Source organism: Madurella fahalii, assembly GCF_045866475.1.
Source record: "Madurella fahalii IFM 68171 DNA, scaffold_2, whole genome shotgun sequence".
Classification (NCBI taxonomy): domain Eukaryota; kingdom Fungi; phylum Ascomycota; class Sordariomycetes; order Sordariales; genus Madurella; species Madurella fahalii.
The window spans coordinates 6,381,308-6,406,910 of record NW_027263972.1 but is presented as its reverse complement, the minus strand read 5'-3'; the positions used below and the strand labels follow the sequence as shown (position 1 = coordinate 6,406,910).

Here is a 25,603-nt window from a genome sequence, read left to right as displayed (position 1 = left end):
GAACCAATGCATTTCTGTTCTGGAGAACTACACATCAAGTTGCGCTCCGCGATCTGGCCCCATTCCTCGCGAACAAAAAGTGAGGGAAAACCCAAACTTCTGATTCGCAGACACCTCCCTCCGCTTTTTGAACCACTGCTATATGAGGCCGACCGCGTCACTGAAATAATCCGTTTATTAGCGCTGAATAGACAGTGACCCAGCATAAATGTACAGTACATTATTGGCGCTGTATGCTTGGCCCTGAGTGCATCCAGGAGCTTTGCATACAAAGTGTGATAAGTACTGTTGGTAGCAGGCACAACTCCTATGGTTTTGCTCCCTAAGCGGCAACTAAATGTAAGACACAGTTGCAAGCGGCTGACACGTGTAGGAAATAATTCTCTTTTCCTCTGATGCATTTTGCGCAACTACTTCAGCTGTAGGCGGCACGTGTATCCATAAACATTGTCTCCTCCTACCCATTCTAAGGAAGGAAAGGCTAGCTAAGGTATAATTCTGTTAAATCTAGCTAGAAATGGTATAACAGGTCAAGCGACCTATTATAGTTATATATTAGTTAGGTTTTACAGCGAGCACACAGCAAATATCTCCGCTGGTGTGGAATTGAGACCACTGACCCCTACTGCGTTGCGTGCCACCGAAAATGAGATCACCGGAATTATACTGCAGGCAGGTGACAACGTTTTAAGAAACAAACGCAACAAAAGAGCGAACCTGCCGCCATGTGACAGCTTAAACAGAACATCCCTGACTCTGATGAGGGTCGAGGTGAGATGAATAAGATCATCATACGCCCGTGGATGGCGTTTGCTTTGTATTTAGTAAAATGAATAATGAACATATAAAAAGGAAAGCAGTTCCTTCTAACAAAGTACCCTGCGATGACGTTTGCATTCTATACCAGCCATCACAGGCCATCGAATAAGAGCTATAAGTATAAGTAATCCCCCCACAACCATCTTCCAAAATTTCTCTATGTGAGGCAGAGGGACTTCGAGCGGAAGCTAGATGCATCACAGACGCAAGAACTCTCGGGCCCAACACAACTCACGGACCATGGCTACCATCCTGCTCCTGCTGGTTGCCCTGTTTCAGGTGACTCTAAGCCAGCAGTATTTCACAAGGGGTTGCGCAGATACTATCCACGAGGTTAACGCGAACGATTGCCACCAAGTCATTGATGGCTTCAGCCGTAAGTGTACCAGCCAACTGTCCAAAGACGACAGGGAAACATCAACTGATATGGCTGCTGAACTGCTAGAGTATGAGAGTTCTGGATACATCACGCTTGGGCCGGGGGATTCTCTGACTATCTACCAAGGTTCATGCGAAGGTATCCTAATCAACAACATGAAGACAAGCATCAACATCAACGAGGCCACGGTTGCGTTCAATATGACGGCCCATATCTTCAACATTTGTATCACAGGCGGCATGTACGGCGGGTTCAAGACAAACGAGATAACTGCCAAGCTGTATCGGAATTCGGAAGGCAGCGAGCCTGAAAGCCAGTTAGGACGTAGAGAGCGCGGGCGGCGGCTTCGGGGCGCAGCAGAGCGCTCGAGGAAAGAAACTCGCATGGCTGACGAGGGTGAAAGTGGAAGTGCATGCTTCGCATCTTTTGCCTACGACGCGGTATTCAATTCTGACGATTGCCACCAGGCTATCGATGTCATTAGCCGTAAGCTCTGGGGACTAGCGCTCCAAAGCAGTGGAGGAGCGCCAAAGATCTACAGGTTCGCAGGCTAACAGATGTGTAGAGGTTTCTGAATCCGGCTACATTCAACTTCAACCTGGTAACTGTCTCGTGCGCAGATTCGGTACCTGCACTGGCTGGGTCTGCAACAAACCCGACTATTATGGCGCAATCAACGAGGCAACATTGGCCTGGCAGATGACGGCGAACATCTTCAACCCTTGCATAACCCAGAAGGATTGCGGGCACTGGTGGGATGAGGATATCTGGGGCGGCCTCTGCAACGACCCGCCCGATGACGTGTTGATTGGCTGGTACCTGAACGAGGTTTCCATTTTTGATGTTGCTAAGTCAATGAGATTAGATCCGATCCCGTTAGCATAAGCTTCGGGACATTGAGTAGGAGCTGGGCGGACCGTAGAGATGTCCTCGGCTGGCGGATCACTAGGAACTTAGGATGGCGGGATAAGAGCACAAACACTAGCAGAGCAGGTGCTTACTTATGCAATAGAGAACGCGCGGCACCGCAACTGCCTTGAGAATCCGCATGAGGCATAACTGATCATGCGCTTGCCAACCATTCGGCCCCCTGCCTATTTGGGATAGGGACAGTGAGTCGGTGACAGCCCATAGACGTAGTGCGCGTGTGGGAAAGAACAGGGTCTGGTACGGGCCAACGGCATGAAACTGCCAGAGAGCAGCAAACAAAAGGGCCTGACTGAGAAGAGTCGAACTGTTGCCGCGGTGGTCCGGAACTTATTTTCGCTGGCATTTCGACCGCTAACTGCACGTAACCACCACTTTCGCACCGCCACATTTGCTCTTCATCAGCCACATCGCCCTTGCTAGACTCGAAAGCTCCATTGAGCTGCACGAGAATGGACCGTCCCACCGGTTCGTCGTCCAGCAGCTCGCCAGAACCTCCGGGGGCCAGCATTCCACTCAGCTCCAGCGCCGGCTCGACTGGACCTGCGACTACGGCGTCGCAAAAACCCGATCCGACGAAACCGCCTCATTCCTTCGCCCGCGCTCCGATCTGTCCTACAATGGTAACCAACTCCAGCACATCCACCTCCCAACACTGCTCTGTCAAACAAACAATCTTCCACCTTCACGCCTATATTCTAATGCGCTCTACAGAACAAAGACGCGTCGTACACGTACATCCACATGCAGCGTCCGCGCGACGCCGACCTGTTTGAGGACTTTTGCAAGGACAAGCTGCCCGCCGACGATATCTACGTGCCGCCCCACCTGCAGCCCATCAACCCAGAAGACGAGGACGACGTGGTGCCCGACCAGCACGCCGCCTTTGGCATACAAAAGGCTACGCAGAAGGTACGGGAACCGGCGTGGAAAGATCTCGGCCTGGGTGAGTTGATGACGCGCGGTCCGAGCACGGGGTCAACGCCGAAGGGGCGCGCTGGGGGGAAGCGGAGGGGTGGGCCGGGAAGCCAGTACAAGGGATTGCCGCGCTGACAGCAGCCGGGACTGGCTTTCCTAGGCGTTGATCGGGGAACGGGGAAAGGGGGCATGGTATGATGATCATTGCATTACAGGCGGCGTTCATGGACGGGGGGCGCTCACGATAGGAATACCCATTACTCTTTCACTTTCACCTCAGTCTTTGTCCAGCGACTCTCTCTGCAGCCCTAATATTGGATATCAATGCCACACTTTGACCCTGCCAGCCTCTCTCTAAAAGCAGCAAGAAACGGAACCGCCATTCCCACCTTTCCCCTTTAAAGACAACCCCCCTCCAAGACGCCAAACCATTATGCAGAGTCCAAACCCACCCAACAATCCCTGGATATCCGACCCATATTTCTTTTATGACGACCGCTTCTGACCTTTACCCCTTCCCAATCAATGCCTCCCGCTCCAAAACCTCGGGCTCAAACTTGACCAGAAACACCGTCTTGCCGGGCCACATCTCGCCCTCCTCCTTGCCGCCGACGGTGTGGGCCGTGACGCGGGCGGGGAAGACGGCGCCGTCGCAGACGCCCTCGACGATGCCGGCGACGAAGGCGGCGCAGTTGAGCTGGCTCATCTCGCGGGGGACGCTGACGTAGGCGTTGACGAGGGGCTCGTTGTCGATGATCATGTACTCGTCCGGGGCGTCCGGGTCCGAGCTCTTCTCGAGGCGGTCCGCCTGCCGCCCAAACAGGTGCGTCCACAGGCTGATCTTGATGAAGTGCAGCAGCGCGATGATGGTCAGCGGCCGCGTCTGCGACCGCGCCGGCTCGCGCGTCAGCAGCAAGTCCAGCAGCTTGAGCCCAATCGGGTGGCCCTGGAGGTTGAGCCTGTTGTTGTAGCGTGTGGCCCCCGCGTTCCCGGAGGGCCCCCTTAGGTTAGCCCTCATATTTCTTCTTCTTCTTGTCCTTGTTTTTTTTCTTTTTTCTCGGGCTTGGGAAACGGTGCGAGGACAAAATAATATAATATAATAATAATAATAATAAAAAACCGTACCGTTTCTCCAAATCTTGGATCCCCGTCACCCTCCTCTGCGCGTAGCTCACCATCTCGGAAAACAGGTACGCAAAGCTCGCCTGGCTAAGCTCGGCCGTCTTGCTGCGGTTCAGCGGCCGGTGGTAAATGGTCTTGCCGTTGGACGGATACCGGAGACCCGCCTGCTCCTTGATTGTTGACGCCTTGCCCGGCGCCATGTGCGCCATGATGATAATCTGCTGCCGCTGGGCTGCGATAGCACGGTTGCTGATTTTCCCGTCAGGTCTGGCGATTCGTTTTCCGGCCGCTCTAATGTCATTCACCCCATTGGCGTTTTGGGCAGGGTTGATCTGGGGGAAACCAGAGCCACCATGAACCGATAAGGCCCACTCACCCTGACATGATCCCTGCGGATGTGGGGTTTCGCTGATCAACCCTAACCCTCCCTCTCAGATCATCTCGAAAAGCACCAGGTAACTCGAGGATGGCGGAACATCACCATCATCTCAAACATCAGTTTCTATAGCGAACCAGTATCCTAATACCTTACTCCTCATGCTACGATATCACGAGCCCTCGCCATATGACCTCTCTTTATGGATCTCATCGGTTGGTTATCAGAGGCTTCTTATTGCCGTGCCCATTATTGTTATGAATGCTTTTTTCTTGGCCCGAACTATTCTATTCCTTTCCACCCAATTCCTAGTCGCACATTACCATGTCGCTGCCGTGTCAATCTCTCCCGATCTCCTAGGTGGCAGTAGAACCAATCTCCTCGCGGATGCTCTTGAGCTGACTCGCGAAGTCCCTGTTCACCCACTCCCAGTAGTTGGTCCACACTTGGCTGGAAGCACCGGCACCAGCGCCGCCCGCCATGTTGATCCCCGCTTTCAGCTTGTCACCCAGCAAGAGAGTGACCCGCAGGACCGCCTTGTTAGCTTCGTCTTGCTTCTCAATCTCCTGCTTGACGGCATTATCCTTGAGCTTGTGGGACAAGGTCTTCCTGAAGGCCTCGGCAATGGAGTCAAGTCGCCGCGTCGTCTCATCAGGATCCATATAGATCAGTTTCGACACCATAAAGTTGCAGAGAGCCCGGATGTCGTTGTCATCTGAGAGGCCGGCGACGATCCGCTCGTAGAGATCAATGATGCTGACCCGCGAGAACGCTGTCTCCATGAGCGCATAAAGAGTCTCGTAGGCCGCCTAATCCCGCCGCGTGTCAGCAGGTTCAAGTTAATACGGAGGCTACAGTTCGCACGCACCTTCCTCACTTCCAAACCATCGTCAATGATGTGTTTGAACGGACCCATCTGGACCTCCCGGACAAGCTCCTGTTTGATAACCGTCTCCTCCATGACCCTCGGCATCAGCTGGTTGAGATGGCCCAAGATGAGCTCAGGCTTGTTGTGCGCCGCCGAGGTCAGCGTGGACATGGCATGGCGCCGGATCTCCATCTCGGGATCACTCAAGACCGTCTTTAGCATGTCGACAAGGGAATTCTTGAGGACTGCATCGAATGCCTCATTCTCGTCGGGCAAAGTGTACCGCAGGGCCTGGACAGCGATGGCCCTCAGGACCGGCGATTCATTCTTCAGCAAAGACTAAGATCAATTAGCATTCTTCGTAGAGGATTTTGCGGAGAGGATGTGACTAACCTCCAGCTTGGGCATATAAGTCTTTGGATCAATAATCACCATGCGCCCTACGCATTCCGCACAAACAGCCTTGTTGTCCTCGGTGTCAGTAGCAGCAAGAATCTCGTCCCAAATCGACGCGGAAAATTGGCCAATGGAGGCCGAAGAGACCGCAGCTTGCTGAAGGACCTCCTTGATCGACTGCAGCAACAGATATTGCGTGCTACCCTTGCGCTTCATCGACTGGAGAATGACTGGGAGATAGACAGAGACGTTCCCAGCACCGGCTCGGCCGAGAGCGACCGCCGCTGACACCGACACCTTGTCGTATTCGTTGGTGAATTGCTCCAGGAATAGAGACGGCGGGACCGGAAACTTGCTCCCGAGCCGCAATCCGGCCTCCCCGATAACGGCAAGCGCCAGACTCGCTCTGACCTGGTCCCCTGAGTTTGCCTTGACCTCTTGGACGAAGCTATCCAATGTTACCCCAGCCGAATCGCCACTGGCAACAAGAAGCGTGCCAATGACTTTGCCGACAACAGAAGGGTCACCGGCAACACCGACATCTTGCAGCAATCCCTCCATGAGGGGTTTCCCTTGGCCCATCTGGCCCGCGTGAGTAACGAGGACTATCAGAGAGTCGAGGACAGTTCCCGCAACAGTTGTTTGAAGCAGGCTGCAGAGTGCTCCGATGACTTGCGGCGTCATAACAATGTCCGGTGTCTCCTGTGTGAGGCGTGCGAGCACAAGAAGCCCCGGGCCGAGGAGCTGCGCATCATTAGTATTGATGGCCGGGATCAGTGCCGCCACGATGCTCTGGACAGTTGCCTTGTCCAAAGCGCCATTGGTGGCCGGGGACAGCGTCAAGTGCTTTAGTGCCATAATGCTCGATCCTCTCAATGCCCGGTTCGATTTGCGCAATTGGGACGCCAACTCCACCACAACCTGGCGAATCCATTGTGGCTCAAATTGGATGGCACCAAGCGACATCGCAGCGGCGGTGTCTACAGCTCTAACTGCTGCCAGCCTAGTTGTCTCGTTCTTGAGCCTCTCAAGAAGGCAGCTAAGGGCGACCTTGCGCTTGTCGTCGGGCAGCAAAGCCGAGCCCTCGGTTCCGGTTGTTCGGGCCAAAAGCGTACCGAGCGCGTGGATAGTCTTTTGGCGTACTTCAGCGTCAGCATCGTTGGCCGTCGCTCGGTCGATGAGCACGTCATAGAGCTTCAGGAGCTCTCCTTTGAATTTCTGGGCCGTCATACGAGATCGCGGAGGGGTGATGGCTTTGACAATCTCCTCGGCTGTCTGAATAGCTTCACTGGAGATCTTGTAGAACCGATCATGGGCGGCGGCGACCACACCGGCGACGAGCTTTGGCAGGTGAGGCTGCAGCACGGTCGAAGAGTGGTTCTTTGCAATATTGCTAGTTAGGCGAAGTGCAGCCATTCTCAGCGTAGTGGCAGTGGCAGAAGCGCTACCACCTGCGGACGACAGTGATGCTGAGGTAGACGCGATACTCGAGGGCTTGATGGCCTCTATGATCGGGCCGACGATCTGATCAAAATATGGCGCAAGGCCGCCCCTCTGGACGGATATCATATCGTCCAGTAGACTAATGGAAGCCTGTTTAGTAGGAATAAGCTTTCCCCTGAGCAGTTTGGCCAGGGATTTGATGATTGTTGGGGTGAGGCCGGCGAGGTCGGCACGCGGGCCCGTCGCGGGAACCTTTTCCATGGTCGGCGATGTGAGACCAGTGCCTGACAGGTCGGAAGAACCGATGGTAAGAGCAAAAGAAGAGGCACCGCCGGCACTGCTCTGTCGCCTTCTCTTCCTACTCGGCGGTAACTGGTTTAGGTATTCGCTCTGGCCATTGTCGATAGAAAATTCGGGTATCACCCCCTCTCCGGTCTTCCGCACGAGCAAAGCCATTGCTGACAAGATTTCGAGGCGCACGTTCTCTTCACGCTCGTCAAACCGCTTGACAAGAGCTGGAGCGACCATACCGTAGAGAACACCGCTATCGAGAAGGTCGCCGCTGCTCCTCGTTGAGATGATGGTGTGCAATGCTTTCGCCGCGCAGCGCCGGACCTTCCAGCTAGCATCATCATCGTCGTCAAAGCCTCCACCGCCCTCGAATTCATCGTCTTCCTCCAGGTCATCTTCGTCCTCTTCTTCGGGTTCCATGTCCTCATCCTCATCGAAAGCATAGTTGGGGTCGAATTTGAGGTATCGGAGGCACGCCCCGATGGCATCGTCAGTGAACGGGCGCATTTGCGTTGGGCAAGACGAGAGGAAAGCTTCCAACGCAACTAATGCAGCTTCTCGAACCTCGCTAAACTCAAAAGCAGCCTCTCCGCCCTCGCTGATCTCTTCATGTTTGGTCTCGAGTTCCTCGTCGCTCAGCACTCTCAGAACCAGAGGGCCTAAGATATGGAGATGCTGCCCGAATCGGTAGGGGATTGATCGAGCCATTGAGCCAAGAATGGTTATATAGAGACGGCGGGTCGTTTGCTTCAGCTGCGAATGGTTCAGCACCTCAACGGTGCGCATGAGGAAGTTGGCCAATAGATCGTCAGAAAGGTAGTGGGCGAGCATCGAGATTGCGACGACTGCCCTCTTCTTGACAACGGAATTGCCCTTATCCTTATCCAGGAGCGCAACGACAGCACCATGTAGGGCCTCGATCTCGAATAGCTGAAGCATGGGTCCGAAGCACCTCACAACCTCTATCAGCACATCAACGGAATCAGAATTGGGGTCCTCGGCATCCAGGAGACCAGGGACGCTCTTTCCAGCAGAAGCAGACCGCCCGATAAATCGGGGGATGAGTACTCTGCTGATGTTGGCGTATGCCTCGTTGACCTCTTTAGTCGGTGTTATACCGGGGACCGGACGGGGAAGCGCTTCCACTACAGCCCGTATGGCAAGCGAGGGGATGGAGTTGTCAACTGAGTTCTTGAGCTTCAAGCTGCAGAGCTTCTCCATCATCGGTACAATTAATTGGGGTGTGACCTTCTTTACCAACGGGCCTAGGCTATATAGAACGCGTTAGACGTGGCCGCCAAGGTAATTCTTGGGAGATTTTGGCAGTACCATTTTATTGCCTGGTTCTGAACCTCCCCATTCTGATCATCCAGAGCCCGCACAATGTGATCAACGGTGCGTGATGCCGTGTTATAGTCATGATTCAGAAAATCATTCTTAGCGATGGTGAATACAGTTAGGAGATCGTTGAGGGCCATAAACCGGAAATCGGGGTCTGGGTCAGCGATCTTGGTAAGAAGTTGGCTGACCGTCTGCGGGGTCGGATTCGCCGGGATGGTCGTCGCCATGATGACTTTGTTGCCGAGACCAATGGGTAAGCTGCAATCGCACAGTCAAGGATCTGGTCGTCGGAGTCTGTTTCTCGAAGCGATTAGCACCACGCATGTGCAGGTCGAACCCCATCCGGATTCTGCCATGTCAGGAACGAGGAAAGACCGAGCTCGAGACTCACTGATGGGTGCGGTAATAGCTGATATACCGAATATATCGATCTTGAGTGACCCAGCTCGCTCTAGGGAAAGCAGCCTCGTCTCTAGAGCGCCGATGAAGGTCTTCTGGAGATCGGTTCACTTTGCCCCGCGGAAGATGGATCAGGCAGCTTCGAGTTGAGTTGTGGAGAAGAGGGGGATGTTGGTGGGGCAGGACATGGGATTGCCTGCGGGGCTCAAGCACGAGCCACCAAGCCCCAAAACGGAGCTTGGAGCGGAGGGTGTGCAGGGTGCTTCGGTACCTGTATCCGCTCATTCCCAAGGTCCAAACGCGTAGAGGAGTTATGTGCCTACTGGTCCTGCAATGTGGACAATTTTGCGTCTATTGATGCAGCAAAGTATCACATGATTTTAGCGCTATTTTTCTTAACCGGCTTACATATGAACTCTAAGCCGGTTGATACAACAGAGGCACAGATACCTTACACGCAGCCCTGCCTTAAAAGTACCGAGATCCGGGACAAATTGAGTGGAGCAAACGCTAGCGCGCCCCAGACGATGCTTGCCGTCGAGGCGGTTTCTTGGCAGTCTTTCAGCCTCCAGTCTCTCAACAGCAAAATGGTTGGCAGACGATCAATATATGGAAGAGACCATAGCGAAATTCTTAAATCCCGTAGGAGTTCTTGTATACAGCCCGAGACCATATGTCTGTCCGATGCTCTAGATAGTGACATTGCGGGAACGGGGACGTGCTGAGGTGCCTATTAGCCGGTTCCCACCGTTTGAACCACCTGCTGCATGTACGTCATAGCCCAGCCATGCAGGTCGGAAAAGGACACAAGAGTTCCCGATCAACTAATTGGGGTGGCTGGTCTTTCTCCGCAAACATCACGGACACGTTTCCGGGATCCCATTGCCAATTTGCAGGCGTATTCGAAGTTCCCACCGAACAGCGGGAAGCAATGGTTGCGGGCAGAGCCTTCGTACTGCGCCCAAGTGTCCGGGCATGTCTCCGTCGACATGGCCCATCGCAATTGACTCGGCCGCTCGGTCGGCGAGGCTATGCCAGCAGTCAGGCCCACGCTGCAAAGTCCAATGACACGCCATGGTAAGCCTGTGATGGTCGTCGCACCCTGGCAGCGAGCAAGTTTTAAATAGCCCGGTACCTCCGTCAGAACTAACAACAACTTTTTGCATCGCCCTTCCAGGCAGATTGCCGCTGTAGCTGTCACAATTCCAGGTCTCATCTACCTGAGGAGAAGCAGCGCCCCGAAACCAAGCCATGATAGCCACGACAGTCATGGAAAAGGACAAGCAGAGCACGAAGAAAAGGCATCCGAGACTGAGTCCAAGGCCGAAGCATCGGGCGAGGACGCATCTAAACAACAGAGCGAGCAGCAAGGCGAAGCTAATGAGTCCAAGGAGGAGACGGCTAAGCCACAAGACAACCAGCAAGGAGAAACTGAGAACTCCAAGAGCTCAAGCAACGTCGAGCATGATACCGCGTCAAGCTCTACCGATGGCCAGTCCAAGACGATGGATGACTCCCACGAAAACGTGAGTTGCGGGATTATTGCCGAAGCTCTAGTTGTTACTGACACTTTCTATACCTTAGCAAGCCCAGAAGCTTACCGACAAACCTGACTCTCAGCGAGTTGACCCGACCGAGAAGTAGGCGACATCGCCTAGGGGAGGTAGTGAATTTTGCATTGAACTGCCATGCTTCATCAATCGGAGATCTGGGGCCGGCAGAAGCCGGATTTGCGCTGTACTAAGTAGGCCCAATGGAAACTACGTTGCAACTATCAAGCCTAAAGTTGGAAATTACGTCTCCTCCTTTCTCACTTGACCAATAGATCTTGGATTCGGAAGGGATCAAACTACTTCGGTAGCCGCTTACAGTGTCGACGAACCCAAAAGTACCTACCGCAACAAAAATTCCCCCGGGAGTCCGGCCAATATCAATTCCATTCCGAAGCAGGAGCATGAGTTATCTTACGTAGGCCTCGCACGACATTCAAAACGAATACCAAGGTCAACATTTTGTTGCGGTCCAGAATTCGGCCCCGGCTCCTCACAGCGTCGAGTCATTCATTTACTCTGTCCTCCCGCGACCATTAAAATAGCCGGCCGGCGGCGTGATGGCGTCAAGAAACACCGAGAGCGAGAGCTAGAGGCATAGCCTGTATGACACCGGAGACATTTGCGCTTGTCTAAGATCCCGTTTTTCTTTCACGCCACCAGTTCAGCCGTACACAGAACCGCTTACAGCAGCTAGATCACCAGGAAGAACCGGTGGACCTCTCGGGTCTCCCAGTGTGCAGCAAGAAATGCTGCTAGCATTTCTATCTCTGTATCAGCACCTTGGGTAAGATCTTTAGCTTCACTTAATTGTTTGTCGAAGCGGCTGACGATCATTCAAGATATCGGGAGTGGCGTCAACATCGCCAAGCAAGCCAAACGTATTCGGTTAACATACGGTATCCCGGGCGACCCGTGTTTCGAAGTGCTGGCGGGCATCTTCTGTCCAGGGTGCCCCCTGAGCCGGAGTAAGCAAGAGGTTCTCTCCCGCGAGGCTGAGAAACATGAGCTAGAAGGGCCGCGGAGGCCGATATCCTCCAGCGAAAATGTGTACCGGCCGCTTTTCGCATTGCCTACCGACGATGCAAATAACTTGAAGCCGCGTGCGACAACGTCCAGACCGGGTGAGGCCCCAAGCCTGCGCGTTGGCAACTACCTCGGACGCCACATATCGCCAGCCCCACCAAAACACGGGAGTTTCTAGGCCGCAGGGCTCTGATCCTTACTACTATCATCGAATCCGATAGCATGGATGACGGCCGTTCCTAGCAAATGAGCGAGAATCATGCGCAACGCCGGGGTAAGATTGAGCCAGGGGCCGCGGGACCTGCTCTATATCTCTGAAGCGGCTACAAGGCCATGATGTGTCAACGGGCGCCTGGGCGCTAGCATCCTGACCATCGCTCGGGTTCGCGCATGTCGACTCCCAGGAATAGGACTAGGGAGCACCGCCTATCACGGGACTGCCTTGAAACTCCGCGGACTGGACGCTGTCAGAAAAAGCAAGAACCCAGAGCAGTTGTTGACAGTGGGACATTCGATATTGTCTGAACATTCGGCTTCTGAGCAAAGCATCCAAACCAAAACACCAAGGTGCACCCACCTGCCTGAGACAAATTCAAGAAGCCCTCGCCGGCTCGGGCACGAATGTCACGTCACGATAGACCAAGTGCTCGAGCAATTTTTTGCTCAAAGGAGAGAGGTGCCTGTATTGCCAGGTCCAGTAGGGGCAGGACCGACGTTGTTCAAAGTGGATGGTCTTGGGGAAAAGCTTGTTGAGAACTGGTAGAGTGGAGGGGAAGCTCGACGAAACCCACCAGGAGTGTAAAAGCATCCGTAATGAACAATATATATCCTAGAAGATAGGTGTCAAGACAGCGTTAAGATTAGTGTATAATAAATCTCGAGACTCGGTGTATCCCATCTGCGTCCTCCCCTAAACAGGGATCGTCAGGGTTGTCAACAGGGGTGCATCTGATGATTACCCCGCCCCCGCATCTCGTTGACAGTTGTGTACTTGTGGTAAAACTCTGCCCCGCCATGACAAAATTCCCGACTCTTCCTCCACAGTGCAGTACCTAGGTAGAGAGCGCGGGGTTAGTTGAACAACACATTTCCTGTCGCCTTCCAATTCCAAGCCTCATACCGCCGAACGGCAACCCTTTCGCCGAGGCCAGTTTCTCTTCCCGAACCTCGGAGCTCGTCAAACCACCACCTCCGCTCTTTACCTCCATTGCCTTACACACCAGAAAAAATGGCCGCCCCTGAACCCATCACCATTCACGTGGGCACCCGGCGCTCCTCCCTCGCTCTCGCCCAGACCAACCTCGTCATCAACACCCTCCGGCGAGCCCACCCCCACGTCACGTGCGAGGTGCACGCCATGGCGACCATGGGCGACCGCGACACGACCACGCCGCTGCCGGCGCTGGGCAAGGGGCTGTGGACGTCGGAGCTGGAGGCCCAGCTGGTGTCGCGCGAGGTGGACGTCATCGTGCACTCGCTCAAGGACATGCCCACGACGCTGCCGGCGGGGTGCGTGCTGGGGTGCGTGACGGCGCGGGAGGACCCGCGGGACGTGGTCGTCTTCAGCCGGCAGCACGCGGCCGAGGGGCGGTACAAGAGGCTGGCGGACCTGCCGGACGGCAGCGTGGTCGGCACCAGCAGCGTGCGGAGGGCCGCGCAGCTGAGGAGGCGCTATCCCGGGCTCGTGTTCCGCGATGTCCGGGGCAACATCGAGACGCGCTTGCGCAAGTGCGACGAGGACGGCTACGATGCCATCATCCTTGCCGCGGCCGGGTTGTTGCGGCTGGACTTTGGGGCGCGGATCGCGCAGTTCTTGGATTCGGGGACCGAGGAGGGCGGGCTGCTGCATGCGGTTGGCCAGGGCGCGCTAGGGCTGGAGGTGCGTGAAGGGGATGAGAAAGTTTTGGAAGTGCTGAAGGTTGTGGAGGACACGCCGACTATGATAGCGTGCTTTGCGGAGCGGAGTGTCATGCGCACTCTAGAGGGGGGTTGCAGTGTGCCGATTGGCGTGGAGACGACGTGGGTAGAGGAGGGCGGCAAGAAGAAGCTGCGGCTGCGAGTGACGGTGGTGAGCTTGGATGGGAAGGAAGCTGTTGATGGAGAGAGGACTGCCGAGGTTACAACCTTGGCGGAGGCAGAGAACTTGGGAAAGGGGCTGGCGGAGAAGCTGGCGGCGACAGGAGCTCAGAAGATATTGGATGATATCAACAAGGGGCGGGAGTCAGGGGCCGCTCTCAAAGTCAGTCAGTAAGGTTTGGGGACAGAATGCTGTACGACATGTAGAAATAGAACTGGGATGGAGATGAGCATGGCACGCTGGGACTGGTCGCCATTCTGAGCCCACTCAATTGGAAGACATTTTATGTCTCTGCTTTTCCCGCCGACAAACCCCCCAGCCGGTTGAATATTGCGCCAAATGAGCAGTCGTCGATACCCTTCCTCGCTCTCTGCTGTTGATTGCCTCACGTGTCCACAGCATTGCCTGCCTGGTGAACGCCTGTTTAAAGTCGAGATATGCGAAACCAAACACGCCTGCCCCAATGGCCCATATATGGTACAGATCCCCGGGACCGGATATCTATCAGGTTGAACTGTCCGAAAAAAAAAAAAATAATCGATGACCCTGTTACATCCCCCAGTAGCAACGTCAATCTATCGCCCCACCAGCCTGATCGATTAATTCTCTCCCCCCGTGAACTCATTGTAGGCATCCTCGTCCATCAGATTCTCAAGGTCCTTAAGACCCTGCTCGGTAACCTGCACCTTCACGATCCAGCCACCTCCGTGCGAGTCGTCCTCGGCGACCTTGTTGATGGTGCCGGGGTTTTCCTCCAGCAAGACGTTGGCCTGGGTGATCTTGCAACTGATTGGGGCGTTGATGTCGGCAGCGCTCTTGACCGATTCGACGGCGCCAATGGGGTCGCCGGCGCTCACCTCGGTACCCTCATTCGGAAGCTCGACATAGACAATATCGCCCAGGGCCTTGGCGGCGTACTCACTGATCCCGATGACACCCGTCTTCTTGTCGGCAGAAAGGTCGATCCACTCGTGCTCTTTGGTGTATTTCCTTATCTCGTCTATGGTACGGTGCTCGACGGTTAGTACGTTGCATGGGGTTTTGGTCCGCACTTCGGGGAGCTCACTTGCTGCGGTAACGGAAAACGGACGGGCAGCGATTGTGCGGTGAGCCGAGCTCCTGATAACGGCGGAGACACCGGACGGCCGAGCGGCCCTCAAACACCGTGCAATTGAAGCCATTGCGGCGAAAGGGGGGGGTATACTGGCGAGGGTGCTGGCTGTAGATGAGCTTGTCCAAGGTTTGGGGCGGCGTGGAAGATAAATCGAATGACGCCGATCAGGACGGAGGGAGGCACTAGTGGAGTGTAAAACAGAGACCGGCAATCGCCGGTCCGGCTGGCAAGTGACCAGTCAAAGCACGAACAGGGCCCGAGCAAGGCCCGAGCTGCCGAGCTTACCTAATCTTCTCGGCCTCCGTGGGTTTGGGTGTTCTGGACCGCGAGGGAAGCCACACAGCCTATGACAACACACCCCGACGCCACCCCGCGTTCGCGGGACGAGAGCGGGAAATTGGATAGTGATGCGGATATAGCAAGCTATCGCAAACCACGCCGTGCAATAGGCTGTTTACATCAAGCGGCTGCCGGGCGTTCCTGGCAATCTTCGTGTGGTCTTATTATTGTTTACATTAAATCCCTAAGGGTAGCTGACTGGTGTGTGGTTCTGCCACATTTTCCCGATTTTTTTTGAGCGACGTCTCTTCCTACTTCAGGTCAAGTCGGACGGTTTTTCTACTGTGTTATCGAAAGCGTTGATTGTCGGATCGCGTCGCGTCAGCTGCATGACGGCGCGTCCAGTGACGTGCTGCAGCATTCAATTAACTGAAAACGAGAGCAAAACGGGTGCCGGTGTCAGCTGTGGCTGCCAGTGGGAGGAGGGAGGACCCGTCCCCTGCCGTGGCGCCTAACTCGACGAGTGGGTAACCGTGGGTCGGCGCGCCTGTGTGCCTTGCAACGCACGGTGCGCAGTGGCTTCGATCAGGTTCCCTTCGCTCGCTGCCCTCAATTCCACCGAACCCCCATTTTCTAGCATCCATTTACAGAACACCATCAGCCGAGTCGCCAGGCGCTGCAGTGTGCATTCCGAGCGTCCTGTTCGTCCTGCACATTGGGCCGGGACGACCGCGCTCTCTTGCATCGGCGGGCAGATCGATCCGACCCGGCTCCGCAACCTTCGGTACACCTCCACTGCGTTTGAGACGAACAAGACTCAGCCGGCATCACCCCGCTACCGCTGCGGATGCCCATGAGCTAGTTAAGACCGCCGCGCCCGCAACCTCTTCGCTTCCCCCTCTTATCAGACGAACGTCATCCGAACCCCGGCTTTCGTGCCCTAGGGCGCTTCGAGGCACTGCCCACCGACCCAACGTTGTTTACCGCAACTACAACCCCTCAATCGCCGCCCACCCTGGATTCCTCAACTTTCACCGACGGGTCGCCGGCCCAGTTCCACGACGCTCGGGACACCATGGAGCACCAGGACCAGTTCGTAGCTCCAGCGCAGTTCGCTGCCCCGGCGCAGTTTGCTCCTCCGGCCCATGACCCGGTCCCCACCGATGTCCGCGACGATACACTCGGCGGAATCGAGAACTCTCAGCATGTAGTCCCCGGGAATGCAGTGTCCGAGCACACAGTCCCCGAGCACGTAATTCCCGACCAGAACGGTTTCCACGAGCCGCACCCGGTCCAATCACAGCCCATCGACCACAGTCTAGGCAACTCGCCCCAGTCGTACTACCCGCCCGAAAATGTAGACAGCGACCCGGCAGCGCGATACGCAACCCCGCCGATCCCGGCTCACGCGATATCCCGTCCCCCGTCTGGTCTTTCTGGTCAAGGGGCCGCATACGGAGCGGACCAGGCTTCCAGGGCGGGTAGCAACGGAGCACCAGCCTCCGAGGCACAGAACAACGGGCGCAATCACGTTGTGATCAAGGTCGGCATGGTGGGCGATGCGCAGATTGGCAAGACCAGTTTGATGGTCAAGTATGTCGAGGGCAGTTGGGATGAGGATTACATCCAGACGCTGGGTGTCAACTTCATGGAGAAGACAATCAGCATCCGCAATACTGAGATCACATTCAGCATCTGGGATCTGGGCGGTCAGCGTGAGTTCGTCAACATGCTACCGCTGGTGTGCAATGATGCCGTGGCGATCCTATTCATGTTCGACTTGACGCGGAAGAGCACGCTCAACAGCATCAAGGAGTGGTATCGGCAGGGGCGTGGCTTCAACAAGACAGCCATCCCCGTTCTCGTGGGAACAAAATATGACCATTTTGTGAACCTATCGCGTGAGGAGCAGGAAGAGATCTCCAACCAGGTATGGCACTGCAAGCAACCACAAGTCCCTTCGTGGCTATGTTGACCGACGTGTTATAGGCTCGGCGCTTTGCGAAGGCGATGCGCGCGGCGTTGATCTTCAGCAGCACTAGTCACAGCATCAATGTTCAGAAGGTAATTCGCCAACCCCTCCCCCCCTCCCAAACCCCCCACATTCTTCATCGGACCTGACTTGTGGTGCAGATTTTCAAGATTGTATTGTCCAAGGCGTTTGATCTCAAATGCACCATTCCCGAAATCACCAACGTTGGCGAGCCATTGCTCATTTACCAGTCGTGCTAAGAAAGCCCGCCAAATGCCGGGCCCAATTGTCCATCATCCACCGCGAACCCCACCGCTTCTGTACGGGTTGCCGAGGAGACCCATAGAAAACATAACCCCCCAAACTAACCAGGCGGGGATGATGATTGAAGCCGCATCATCACGCAAACACTTCCCATTATTTGAGTCAGATTGGCATTTCGGGATGGTCAGATATTCAGTGACCACAGCGGCATCACTGCCAGCCCCGGGAAGGGCTTAGAGAATGCGCCGAGACTCGTCTCTCATTATCTTTTCCTTTTTGTACCTAAAGCAACAGAGATGGACAAGACCCAGCTGTCGGGATGTTAACATACTTGGCTTGCACTGCACAGACGGGGAGCGGAACTGGGAAAGCTGCATTTTGAGGATACAATCTCCTGTGGTCTGGAGAGAGGGAAAGGACATATCACACCGGAACGGGACATCGGGTTCTCCTGCGTTATTGGTCGTTCTGGCGTGAAACACCCTTGGGAGAGAGGGCTGTCTTTGTCTACATCCCATATTTCTAATTGATACTCGATTGACCCTGTATAGAGACGTGTTCCTTTGGTTGTGATTGTTAACATTCGCACGATTGCACTTTGTTAAACTTTGTTCAAAGTTGGCAAGCGCCACTGCAAGGTTTGCAACCAAGTCCATGACCGTGTCGAAGCGATCGACCCAGCTGCGAAATGTCTTATCCGTGCTCAGTGTGCTCGGGGAATATACGGCTGGACCAGCTCTTGCTGGGGGGGAGGGGGAGATACCGAGACTAATCGGTTCGAGTGTCGGATGACGAGGATGAGAGCCAAACTCCCCGTCTTTGACTTGTCTCACAAGCCGATCCGGCCGAAGAGAGTTGCACAACCCTCGAAGTAGGCGATGCTATGTGATAAGGAAGGGGTATGTAACATAATTAAATCTGCTTGGTACTGAACCCTTGTCTATTTTTCAGGGGTAAACTTGATCGAGCCCTATATAGGGGGGGAGACACGTTCTAAATAGCGGGCATCTACAAGTCTCAACAGGAGGTTCAACCTACGTCGACACACAACAGTGTTCCCGCATTCGCACGACATGCCTCAACTACACATCACGCCCCCACAGGTAGGGAACGGAGTGAATACCTACCATTGAGATCTAGCCAAATCCCAGATCCCCTCGCTCGTCCCGTTATGCCAGCGCCATCCATCAAATCAAGGCCACACCTACCAAACCAATCCTAATGCCAACGCTCATACGTAATCCGTATCCCCAACCCTTATCCCGCGCCGCCAGCAAGCCTTCCGAAAAGAGCCCATGGTATCGTACAAAGTGTGACCCGCCCAGCCCCGAAACGCCATCACTCCTCCAATTCGCCCTCCTCAATAAGCCGACCCAGAATCAAACTCTGAATCACCAATTCATCACTTAGCGTCCGGATCCTCTTCAACGGACGCTCGACGGCGGCGGCCGCACTCTCTGCAGCCATCGAACCCCTCTTCCTCTTCTTCCCGCCCACCGGCGCGGGCCCGGCGGCGAAGAGGGCATCCTGGTCGGGCTTCCCACCCACATACACCCAATCGAACGGCCGGCCCGCGTCCTCGGCAGCCTTCATCTCGGCTTTTGCCTCCTCGACGCTGTAGACCCTCGACAGCGACGCGCCCAGGACGCGCGCAAGGAACACGTACGCCATCTTCTTGCCCTCGAGCGACTTCTTCACCACGGCGAGGATCCGGCTTCCCTCCAGGAGCTTCGCCCGCTGGCCCACGACGTCCGCCAGCCTCGCCGCCGCGGCGTCGTACGGTGCGAGACTCCTGGACCGGATGGCGTCGCCCAGGAAGGCCGACTGGCCGGCGCAGAGAAGATACGGCGTCCAGTCGACGAGCTCGTTGCGGTCGAGACAGGTCGTGACCCAACGGGCGGCGATGCACGGCAGGCCGAGCGCGAGGGCCTGCATGTACTTGGCCTTGCGCGAGTGGCCGTCCGCGACCAGGGCGGTAAACCCCGTGGAGGAGCCCTCGGGCGACAGGGTGATCTCGGCTTCTGCACCCACGCTCGATGGCGGGCTGCCCGCTGTGCTCCCCATGGGCAAGACTTCAAAGAGCTCGTCGAAACCGTCCTCGAGGATCCTGCCGCCGGCCTGCTTGATACGCTTCTCGATCGTAGCTGAATAGTCCACGCGGGCGCGATACTGGTCATTGGTCTCGCCCGGTTTCCGCGACTGGAACGATATCGCGAATGCCATATTTTCGAATAGTTTTGGACCTCGTTGGGTCGATGGAAGTTTTGCGGTTCTGCGGCCTGATCTGGATGCTGACCTGGACGCCGAGAGTCTGGAGACGCGTAGGCTCTGCTCAAAAGTGGGCGTTGCTGCTAAAGACATCGAGAGCTCATCCGTGGAGCTCCAGGCGCGCCGGTCTAACCTGACAGAGTGCCTGAGATTCTCTGCTGATGCCGTTTTTAGCTTTGGCAGTCTGGCGCGAGCCTCGCGCGGCTTCGTCTGGGCAATAGCTGGGGAAGAGCTCGCGACTATGGTGGATTGAATTGGAGACTGGCCAGAGCGAGTGCTCACAGTCCCCGGTCGATTGCTAGATGACGGCAGCGGGGTCGATGCGAGGGTACTGAGGGTTGAGGTTGAGCTCGGCGCACGTTCGTGCCCTTTTCCAGACCCGGCTTTCCTGGATCTTGTACTGAACGCCGGCGGAGAAGACTGAAAGTTTGGCGTCGACCTGGCCTCCAACACTGGGGTTTCAGAAGATGGGACTTCTTCTGGGCGATTCTCAAGCCGCCGCCTGGCCGGGCTTGTCTCTGGTATCGCATCTCCATTTGATGCATCTTCTTTTCCGAGAGTCCGGGCGAGTCTGCGCTCTGACTTGGTAGACGATCTCGGAAGCTCGGGAACTACGCTCGGCATTGGCTCTGGCATCGGCTCTGGCTCCTCGTATGCACCTGATTGAGTTGAATCATGATCCTCGGAAACATGACGCGGAACGGGCTCCGGGGGATGCTTCTGCGATTCCTCCACAGTATCCACGCCTTCCGAATCCGTATCTGCTGCACCTCTCTCGTGACATTGAGCAATGCACATCTCCGTCTCGCTTGCCCGCCTCCGCTGGTTCGTTGAAGGTACTTCCACGTCATCCGGCCTAACAACCCGCGGGAGGCTGATGGCGGTCAGTTGCTTAAGGGCAGCTTCCTTCTTAGCTCTTACTCTTCTCCGCTTGACAATCGAGTCGTCGTCATCGTCATACTCGCCAGAAACGATGGGATCAGACCGTATTTCCGAAGTTGCGCGTCGCTCTTGAGATTTTCGCATGGGTTCATACGTGCTCATTGGCTCGGGGATTGATTTTTTCCTGGAAAACTGATTGTGAGACGATTCCGGAACGACAGGGTTCTGAGTCGAGGTGGGACTGCTAGGACCATTATGAAGCCTCGACGATGTTGTGCCTGGAAGTATCTCTGGGCTCGATGTTGGGTCTACGATGGGCGACGAACGGAGACCGCGAGCTTTGAGAGGCGACGAGATGACTGGATTGGGAGAAATAGAGTTGTTGGGAAAATCGGCGGGCGATGGCCGCGAAGAAGTCGGGCTGGCTTGCTTCACCGGGGACGAAAACTGTGTCCCACGGAACAGTTGCGATGTCGGCAGAAGCTGGGACCGGCTGTGCCGGAAGGGGTTCCGGGACTGCGCAGGCGTCTCCGGAGGATGCTGAGTAGTGGAATGAGCCGCGTTCTGGGAATAGTCGCGGCGGAGATGAGCAAGACCGGCAAAGTCAACGAGGCCGGAGCCATCTTGGACCGGGGGTATGGTCGTTTCCGTATCCCCGGCATTGGCAAAGTCGAACTGAACAGCACCTGTGTCATCGTGGTCCAGGGTCCCGCGTCTTGGAGAGCTGCCGCTGACGGACTTGGACGCACTTGGATCCCGGAGATCCGGTAATGCGTGGCCTGGCGATGGCGGGCAGATGTACTGTTCATAGCTCCGCCCCGTGTTGAGCTGGGTCGACTGGGTTGAATCCATTTTCCTCGTCGGCGGCGCGGCATTGATATCAACTGAGGGGTCGTGGGTCTGCGGAAGGGTGTCCGTCAGGCACGGATCTCCCACGACACCATCTTCGTCAGCGGCGTCCCGGTCTTGTGGGGCCACCGCCGGCTGTTCGCCTTCTTGATTCTCGGAGCGGCGACTGCCAGCGCTTCGAGAACGCCGGTTCTGCCTTGCGACATTGACAGCACGCGTTCCCCGCGTCTTACGAAGTTGGTCAGTGCAATCCATGGTCGAGGCAAGGGCTGTGTCATTGAATTCTGCCCAGGCCGTGCGAACAAACTCACCTCGCCGGTCGATTTCCCAGCGCGAGCCAGACCTAGATGCAAGTGTCAGGGACTGGCCGCAATACGCACTGCAAGGCGATGCAACCGATTGTATGCAGCTACTCACTATTTCCGCAGCCTCTTTCACTGGGGGGCGTGCTCCGCTCTGGTGAGGGCAGAGACAGGACTTCACCCGGAGCTGGTGAGCTGCTTCTCTGCACAGTGTTTCTCAGTGGTTAGCTTGGCCAATTGCCTGAAGCCTGCAGGGGACGAGGGGTCGACGAGGCCACAACTCACCAGGCCGACACCGTAATCCAGCATGAGGTAATGCGCGACCACTAGGGTGTCTTGCGATTCATTGGCCCCCTCCAGGGCTTTCTTTTCCGCTTGGCGGATGCTCTTTGACGCCATCCTGAATGCTGAGCAATCGGACACGCCGGAGGAGTAGCCAGCGATTGCCTGGCGGCAGGAAAAGCCGCCAGGATGCAAAACTGATGGATGCAGTGAGACAATGTGCCAAGGGAACCGACAGTAGGACAACCGACTAATCAATGGCCGTTTGTGTGCCGCAGGTCTCTGATTGTTCTCCCGCGTCCCCGCAAGGCCAGCCACGAGCGCGCCGCGCTGTCACGTGCTGCCTGGCTGAGTGAAAATGCGGCCAAATCCGGGGGTGACAAGCAAAAGCTCTGATCTGCAGGGGCAAACGGCCTGAAATTACGTGTACCTTACCTTAGCAGGGGTCGCCCTGGTGTGTTGGGGCAGCCCAAGCTTCTTCAGCTCCGGGTGTTTCGCAGAGCAACACCGGTAACTTCACGTCCAGCTAGAAATGGCATTGCGTATCCTGTGGAGTACCTCAGTTGCGCCCCATTTCCATAAACAACATGCCGTGAACATGTTTCCTTCAAGATATGCCAGAATGTCTGATTGCGCCTCACAGCCACGCCCACTGTTCTCGATGTTTTCCACCGGCATTAGTGCCTGCACCTCATCACATGGCGGGCAGCTGCAGCGGCGCTCTGCTCTCTTGGTTGAGCTGCGCCGATTGGCCCCTGCGGGTTTCCATGCCATTGGCGGCGCTGCGGAGAAGCGCAAAGGCGCAATCGAAATAAAGATCCCACATCCGAACTCCTGGAATCTCCCTGGAACAACAACCTTTTTGTGCTTGCTTTCCTGGACCGCCTTGCCTCCCACGCAGCAAGAATATTCGCTGCAGCGGCCCTTGGATACATATACATCGTCGCTCTTTTTGGATTCCTGGTGCTGCTGCTGCTGCTGTTACTGCTACGCTACAATCTTCTCCCGGCCAATTGCCCCCGTCAATTCAGCACGGCCAGACCCCGTCCTTTTGGGAGACCAGCAGGGACACGCAACATCAACGACAAGCCCCATCCCACAGTGAAAACATCGAAACGACGACAGAGCGGGGTCCTGTCAGCCAAACGACCCACGGCGACCGGGTTGTCGAATCCCTCCAACCTTGTTCTCCCCCAGACCTCCCCCAGCTCAAGTAAGCGGTCAGGATCTGCTTCTCCAATTAAAAACAGGGGCTGCATGAATCGGGCGAGATGAGGTTTCCACCCACCCTCGTCCTATTCTGAGCTGCTCTCTTCTTTTTTTCCCATGACCTCTGCCGACCTCGTCCGGATCTGCTTCGTCTCGGCTTGCGCCAACACTCTTTTCAACAAACGTGACAGGCACCCGCTGAACATCCACAAGGCTGCTGTCGTCGCCAGAAGAACGACTCGCCTCACCGCTCCCCCCTGCAGGCACCGCTCCCGCCGGAGCTACCTCGCCACCCCTGCCAACCCAGGCCACCGACGAAAGACTTCCTGGTCGGCCTACCACCCTGATTTTCTGCGCAAACCCCAACATTCGTTTAATAGAGACAGGCCGCACCGCACGCCGAAGGAGCACGAGGAGATGGACCAGATGGCTTCACTCCAGCAGACTCTGGACGAAGCTGTGTTGAGCGGCAGCGGCTCCGCTCCTCACGAGAGGCGTCATCTGGGAAGCGGAGGGAGCCGTGATGAGACCAAACCGCGCCGATTCCCCGACGAGCCTCTGGGGTCACCGCCTCCACTCGTGGACGATCTTCTAGAGACACGTTCGTCACGGTCCGCATCTACAGCGTCGCGGAGCACCAACAGGTTATCCTTGACTCTACCAATCGCGCCGCCAAGTGCCTACCCTTCGCGGCCTACGCCCGTTTCGTCGACAATGAGCACGTTCCCTCCGACTCCGCTGGACACGCCTTCAATCATGTCCCCTGTCGATCCTAACGATTTCATCACCGCGATCGCAGCACAGGAGCGCCGTGTCCTGGAACTTCGGGAGGAGCTCAGCCGTGCCGAGTCGGATTTAGCAAGGCTGAAGAAACAGTGGGCCACGCACGAGGCGTACAAGAAGAGGGCGGAGCGGCGAAACGGCGATCCCGCTCGCGGTCTTGGTCCAGCCGCCGAGTTGCACGATGAGACGACGGTCCGGCGTAGCGCGGAGCTTGACAGGAGAAAGGCACTGCTCGGCCAGCAAAATCAGCCGGCAACGCCCGAAAGGAGTCGGCGACGCGTTTTTCCTGGGGGCCACACGCGGACTCTGTCGTTGCTCTCTCCGACGAAGCCATCCGGGTTCGAGGAGGAAGCGGAGAACTCCAAGAATGACAACCCCAGTCGTTTTGCGCCAGTGACGCCAGATCTGCTGGCTAAGCGCGCATCCTGGGCCCCCCGCTCGACGCAAACAACCGGGGTGAAGCAGATCGCCCAGGATCTTAAGACGGGGCTCTGGACGTTCATGGAGGATCTCCGACAAGCGACAGTGGGCGATGAACCGATCACTGGTCAAGGGATGTACATGCGGGCGAGGGACGGCAATATGAGACCAGCTTTGGGCAGCGGCGGCGACCAGGATACTATCCGTGCGGCAGGCGCTAACTCGAGGCCGCGAGTAACCTCGGCGTTTGAGGAGACGACTACCCGGACCGCGCCTTCTCAGAGGCAGGAAAGGGAGGCAGAAAAGGACGCGGGAAAGAATGGCGAAGCGGCAGCTTCCAGACCGACTTCGACTCTACGGAGATCCCAAACCGACGCCTCAAAGCCCACAAAGCGATTCTCCTGGACGCCGATGACCATCGACTCATTCGACGAGAACGACTGGTCTAACTGGGATAGCCCAAGCACTTCCCCAAGATGGAGCGGCACCACCGTCAACGGGGACATCATCCCATCCATCCCGGAGAAGCGCGACGACGATGAGACGCCTCTGTAAGCAGCTACTCCCTTTCCCATTCTGTCCAGCCCCCCACAATGACAAGCTGACTAACACCACTGGGTGTAGTAAGAAGAAACCCTCCAAATCCCACATTTCCGGCCGCCCTCCGTCCCCGACCCCGACCCCGACCCCGACCACCAAGTTCGAGGAGCTCCTCCCGCCAGTCCTGAACCGTCTGACACCCAGCAACATCAAGCGAACCGCGGCCGACTTCATGAAGGAGTGGGAGAGGAGCCTGTCACCGCCGGACGTGATGTCCGCCGCGGCCCCGGTTGTCGCGAGCAAGGAGAAGGGCATGTAAAAAAGCACCCCGCTTCATCAAGCGTTACGGGACGTTTGAATTACGGGTGGGATGTCTACCGAAGGGGCCTCTGGAACCGATTCGAAACCCCCCAGGAGCCGGCCTGATTCGTTACGATGTCAAACCCCGCGGGACCCGTACATCTGTTTCTTTGCGGAAGTACATACATGCGCGCACGCACGCACGCA

The 25,603-nt window shown here is 56.2% G+C and overlaps 10 protein-coding genes across 10 annotated transcripts; 6 read left to right on the top strand and 4 right to left on the bottom strand.

The window, feature by feature from the left end:
- Positions 1-1,059: 1,059 nt before the first annotated feature.
- On the top strand, positions 1,060-2,083 carry MFIFM68171_04639 (uncharacterized protein; the record flags this gene model as incomplete). The annotated part of the gene is made up of 3 exons (XM_071060059.1): positions 1,060-1,195; positions 1,265-1,684; positions 1,764-2,083. 3 exons carry the CDS (start codon positions 1,060-1,062, stop codon positions 2,081-2,083), a joined length of 876 nt encoding a protein of 291 aa, XP_070916160.1.
- Positions 2,084-2,577: 494 nt separating this feature from the next.
- Positions 2,578-3,178, top strand: MFIFM68171_04638 (uncharacterized protein; the record flags this gene model as incomplete). Its single annotated transcript, XM_071060058.1, has 2 exons — positions 2,578-2,748; positions 2,840-3,178. The coding sequence occupies 2 exons, from the start codon at positions 2,578-2,580 to the stop codon at positions 3,176-3,178; spliced, it is 510 nt and encodes a 169-aa protein (XP_070916159.1).
- Positions 3,179-3,551: 373 nt separating this feature from the next.
- trs31 (Trafficking protein particle complex subunit 31) lies at positions 3,552-4,374 on the bottom strand (the record flags this gene model as incomplete). Its single annotated transcript, XM_071060057.1, has 2 exons — positions 3,552-4,002; positions 4,169-4,374. 2 exons carry the CDS (start codon positions 4,372-4,374, stop codon positions 3,552-3,554), a joined length of 657 nt encoding a protein of 218 aa, XP_070916158.1.
- Positions 4,375-4,897: 523 nt separating this feature from the next.
- Positions 4,898-9,107, bottom strand: MFIFM68171_04636 (uncharacterized protein; the record flags this gene model as incomplete). Its single annotated transcript, XM_071060056.1, has 4 exons — positions 4,898-5,350; positions 5,410-5,748; positions 5,803-8,809; positions 8,869-9,107. The coding sequence occupies 4 exons, from the start codon at positions 9,105-9,107 to the stop codon at positions 4,898-4,900; spliced, it is 4,038 nt and encodes a 1,345-aa protein (XP_070916157.1).
- A 1,203-nt stretch (positions 9,108-10,310) lies between these two features.
- MFIFM68171_04635 (uncharacterized protein) lies at positions 10,311-10,923 on the top strand (the record flags this gene model as incomplete). Its single annotated transcript, XM_071060055.1, has 3 exons — positions 10,311-10,356; positions 10,489-10,805; positions 10,864-10,923. 3 exons carry the CDS (start codon positions 10,311-10,313, stop codon positions 10,921-10,923), a joined length of 423 nt encoding a protein of 140 aa, XP_070916156.1.
- Positions 10,924-13,083: 2,160 nt separating this feature from the next.
- Positions 13,084-14,106, top strand: HEM3 (porphobilinogen deaminase; the record flags this gene model as incomplete). The annotated part of the gene is made up of 1 exon (XM_071060054.1): positions 13,084-14,106. The coding sequence occupies one exon, from the start codon at positions 13,084-13,086 to the stop codon at positions 14,104-14,106; it is 1,023 nt and encodes a 340-aa protein (XP_070916155.1).
- Positions 14,107-14,531: 425 nt separating this feature from the next.
- GCV3 (glycine cleavage system H-protein subunit) lies at positions 14,532-15,113 on the bottom strand (the record flags this gene model as incomplete). Its single annotated transcript, XM_071060053.1, has 2 exons — positions 14,532-14,932; positions 14,999-15,113. 2 exons carry the CDS (start codon positions 15,111-15,113, stop codon positions 14,532-14,534), a joined length of 516 nt encoding a protein of 171 aa, XP_070916154.1.
- A 1,287-nt stretch (positions 15,114-16,400) lies between these two features.
- Positions 16,401-17,557, top strand: TEM1 (Ras GTPase tem1; the record flags this gene model as incomplete). The annotated part of the gene is made up of 3 exons (XM_071060052.1): positions 16,401-17,255; positions 17,315-17,389; positions 17,459-17,557. The coding sequence occupies 3 exons, from the start codon at positions 16,401-16,403 to the stop codon at positions 17,555-17,557; spliced, it is 1,029 nt and encodes a 342-aa protein (XP_070916153.1).
- A 1,342-nt stretch (positions 17,558-18,899) lies between these two features.
- Positions 18,900-22,261, bottom strand: RAD9 (radiation sensitive protein rad9; the record flags this gene model as incomplete). Its single annotated transcript, XM_071060051.1, has 4 exons — positions 18,900-21,788; positions 21,872-21,903; positions 21,978-22,065; positions 22,148-22,261. 4 exons carry the CDS (start codon positions 22,259-22,261, stop codon positions 18,900-18,902), a joined length of 3,123 nt encoding a protein of 1,040 aa, XP_070916152.1.
- A 1,209-nt stretch (positions 22,262-23,470) lies between these two features.
- On the top strand, positions 23,471-25,415 carry MFIFM68171_04630 (uncharacterized protein; the record flags this gene model as incomplete). Its single annotated transcript, XM_071060050.1, has 2 exons — positions 23,471-25,107; positions 25,181-25,415. The coding sequence occupies 2 exons, from the start codon at positions 23,471-23,473 to the stop codon at positions 25,413-25,415; spliced, it is 1,872 nt and encodes a 623-aa protein (XP_070916151.1).
- Between the last annotated feature and the right edge of the window lie 188 nt (positions 25,416-25,603).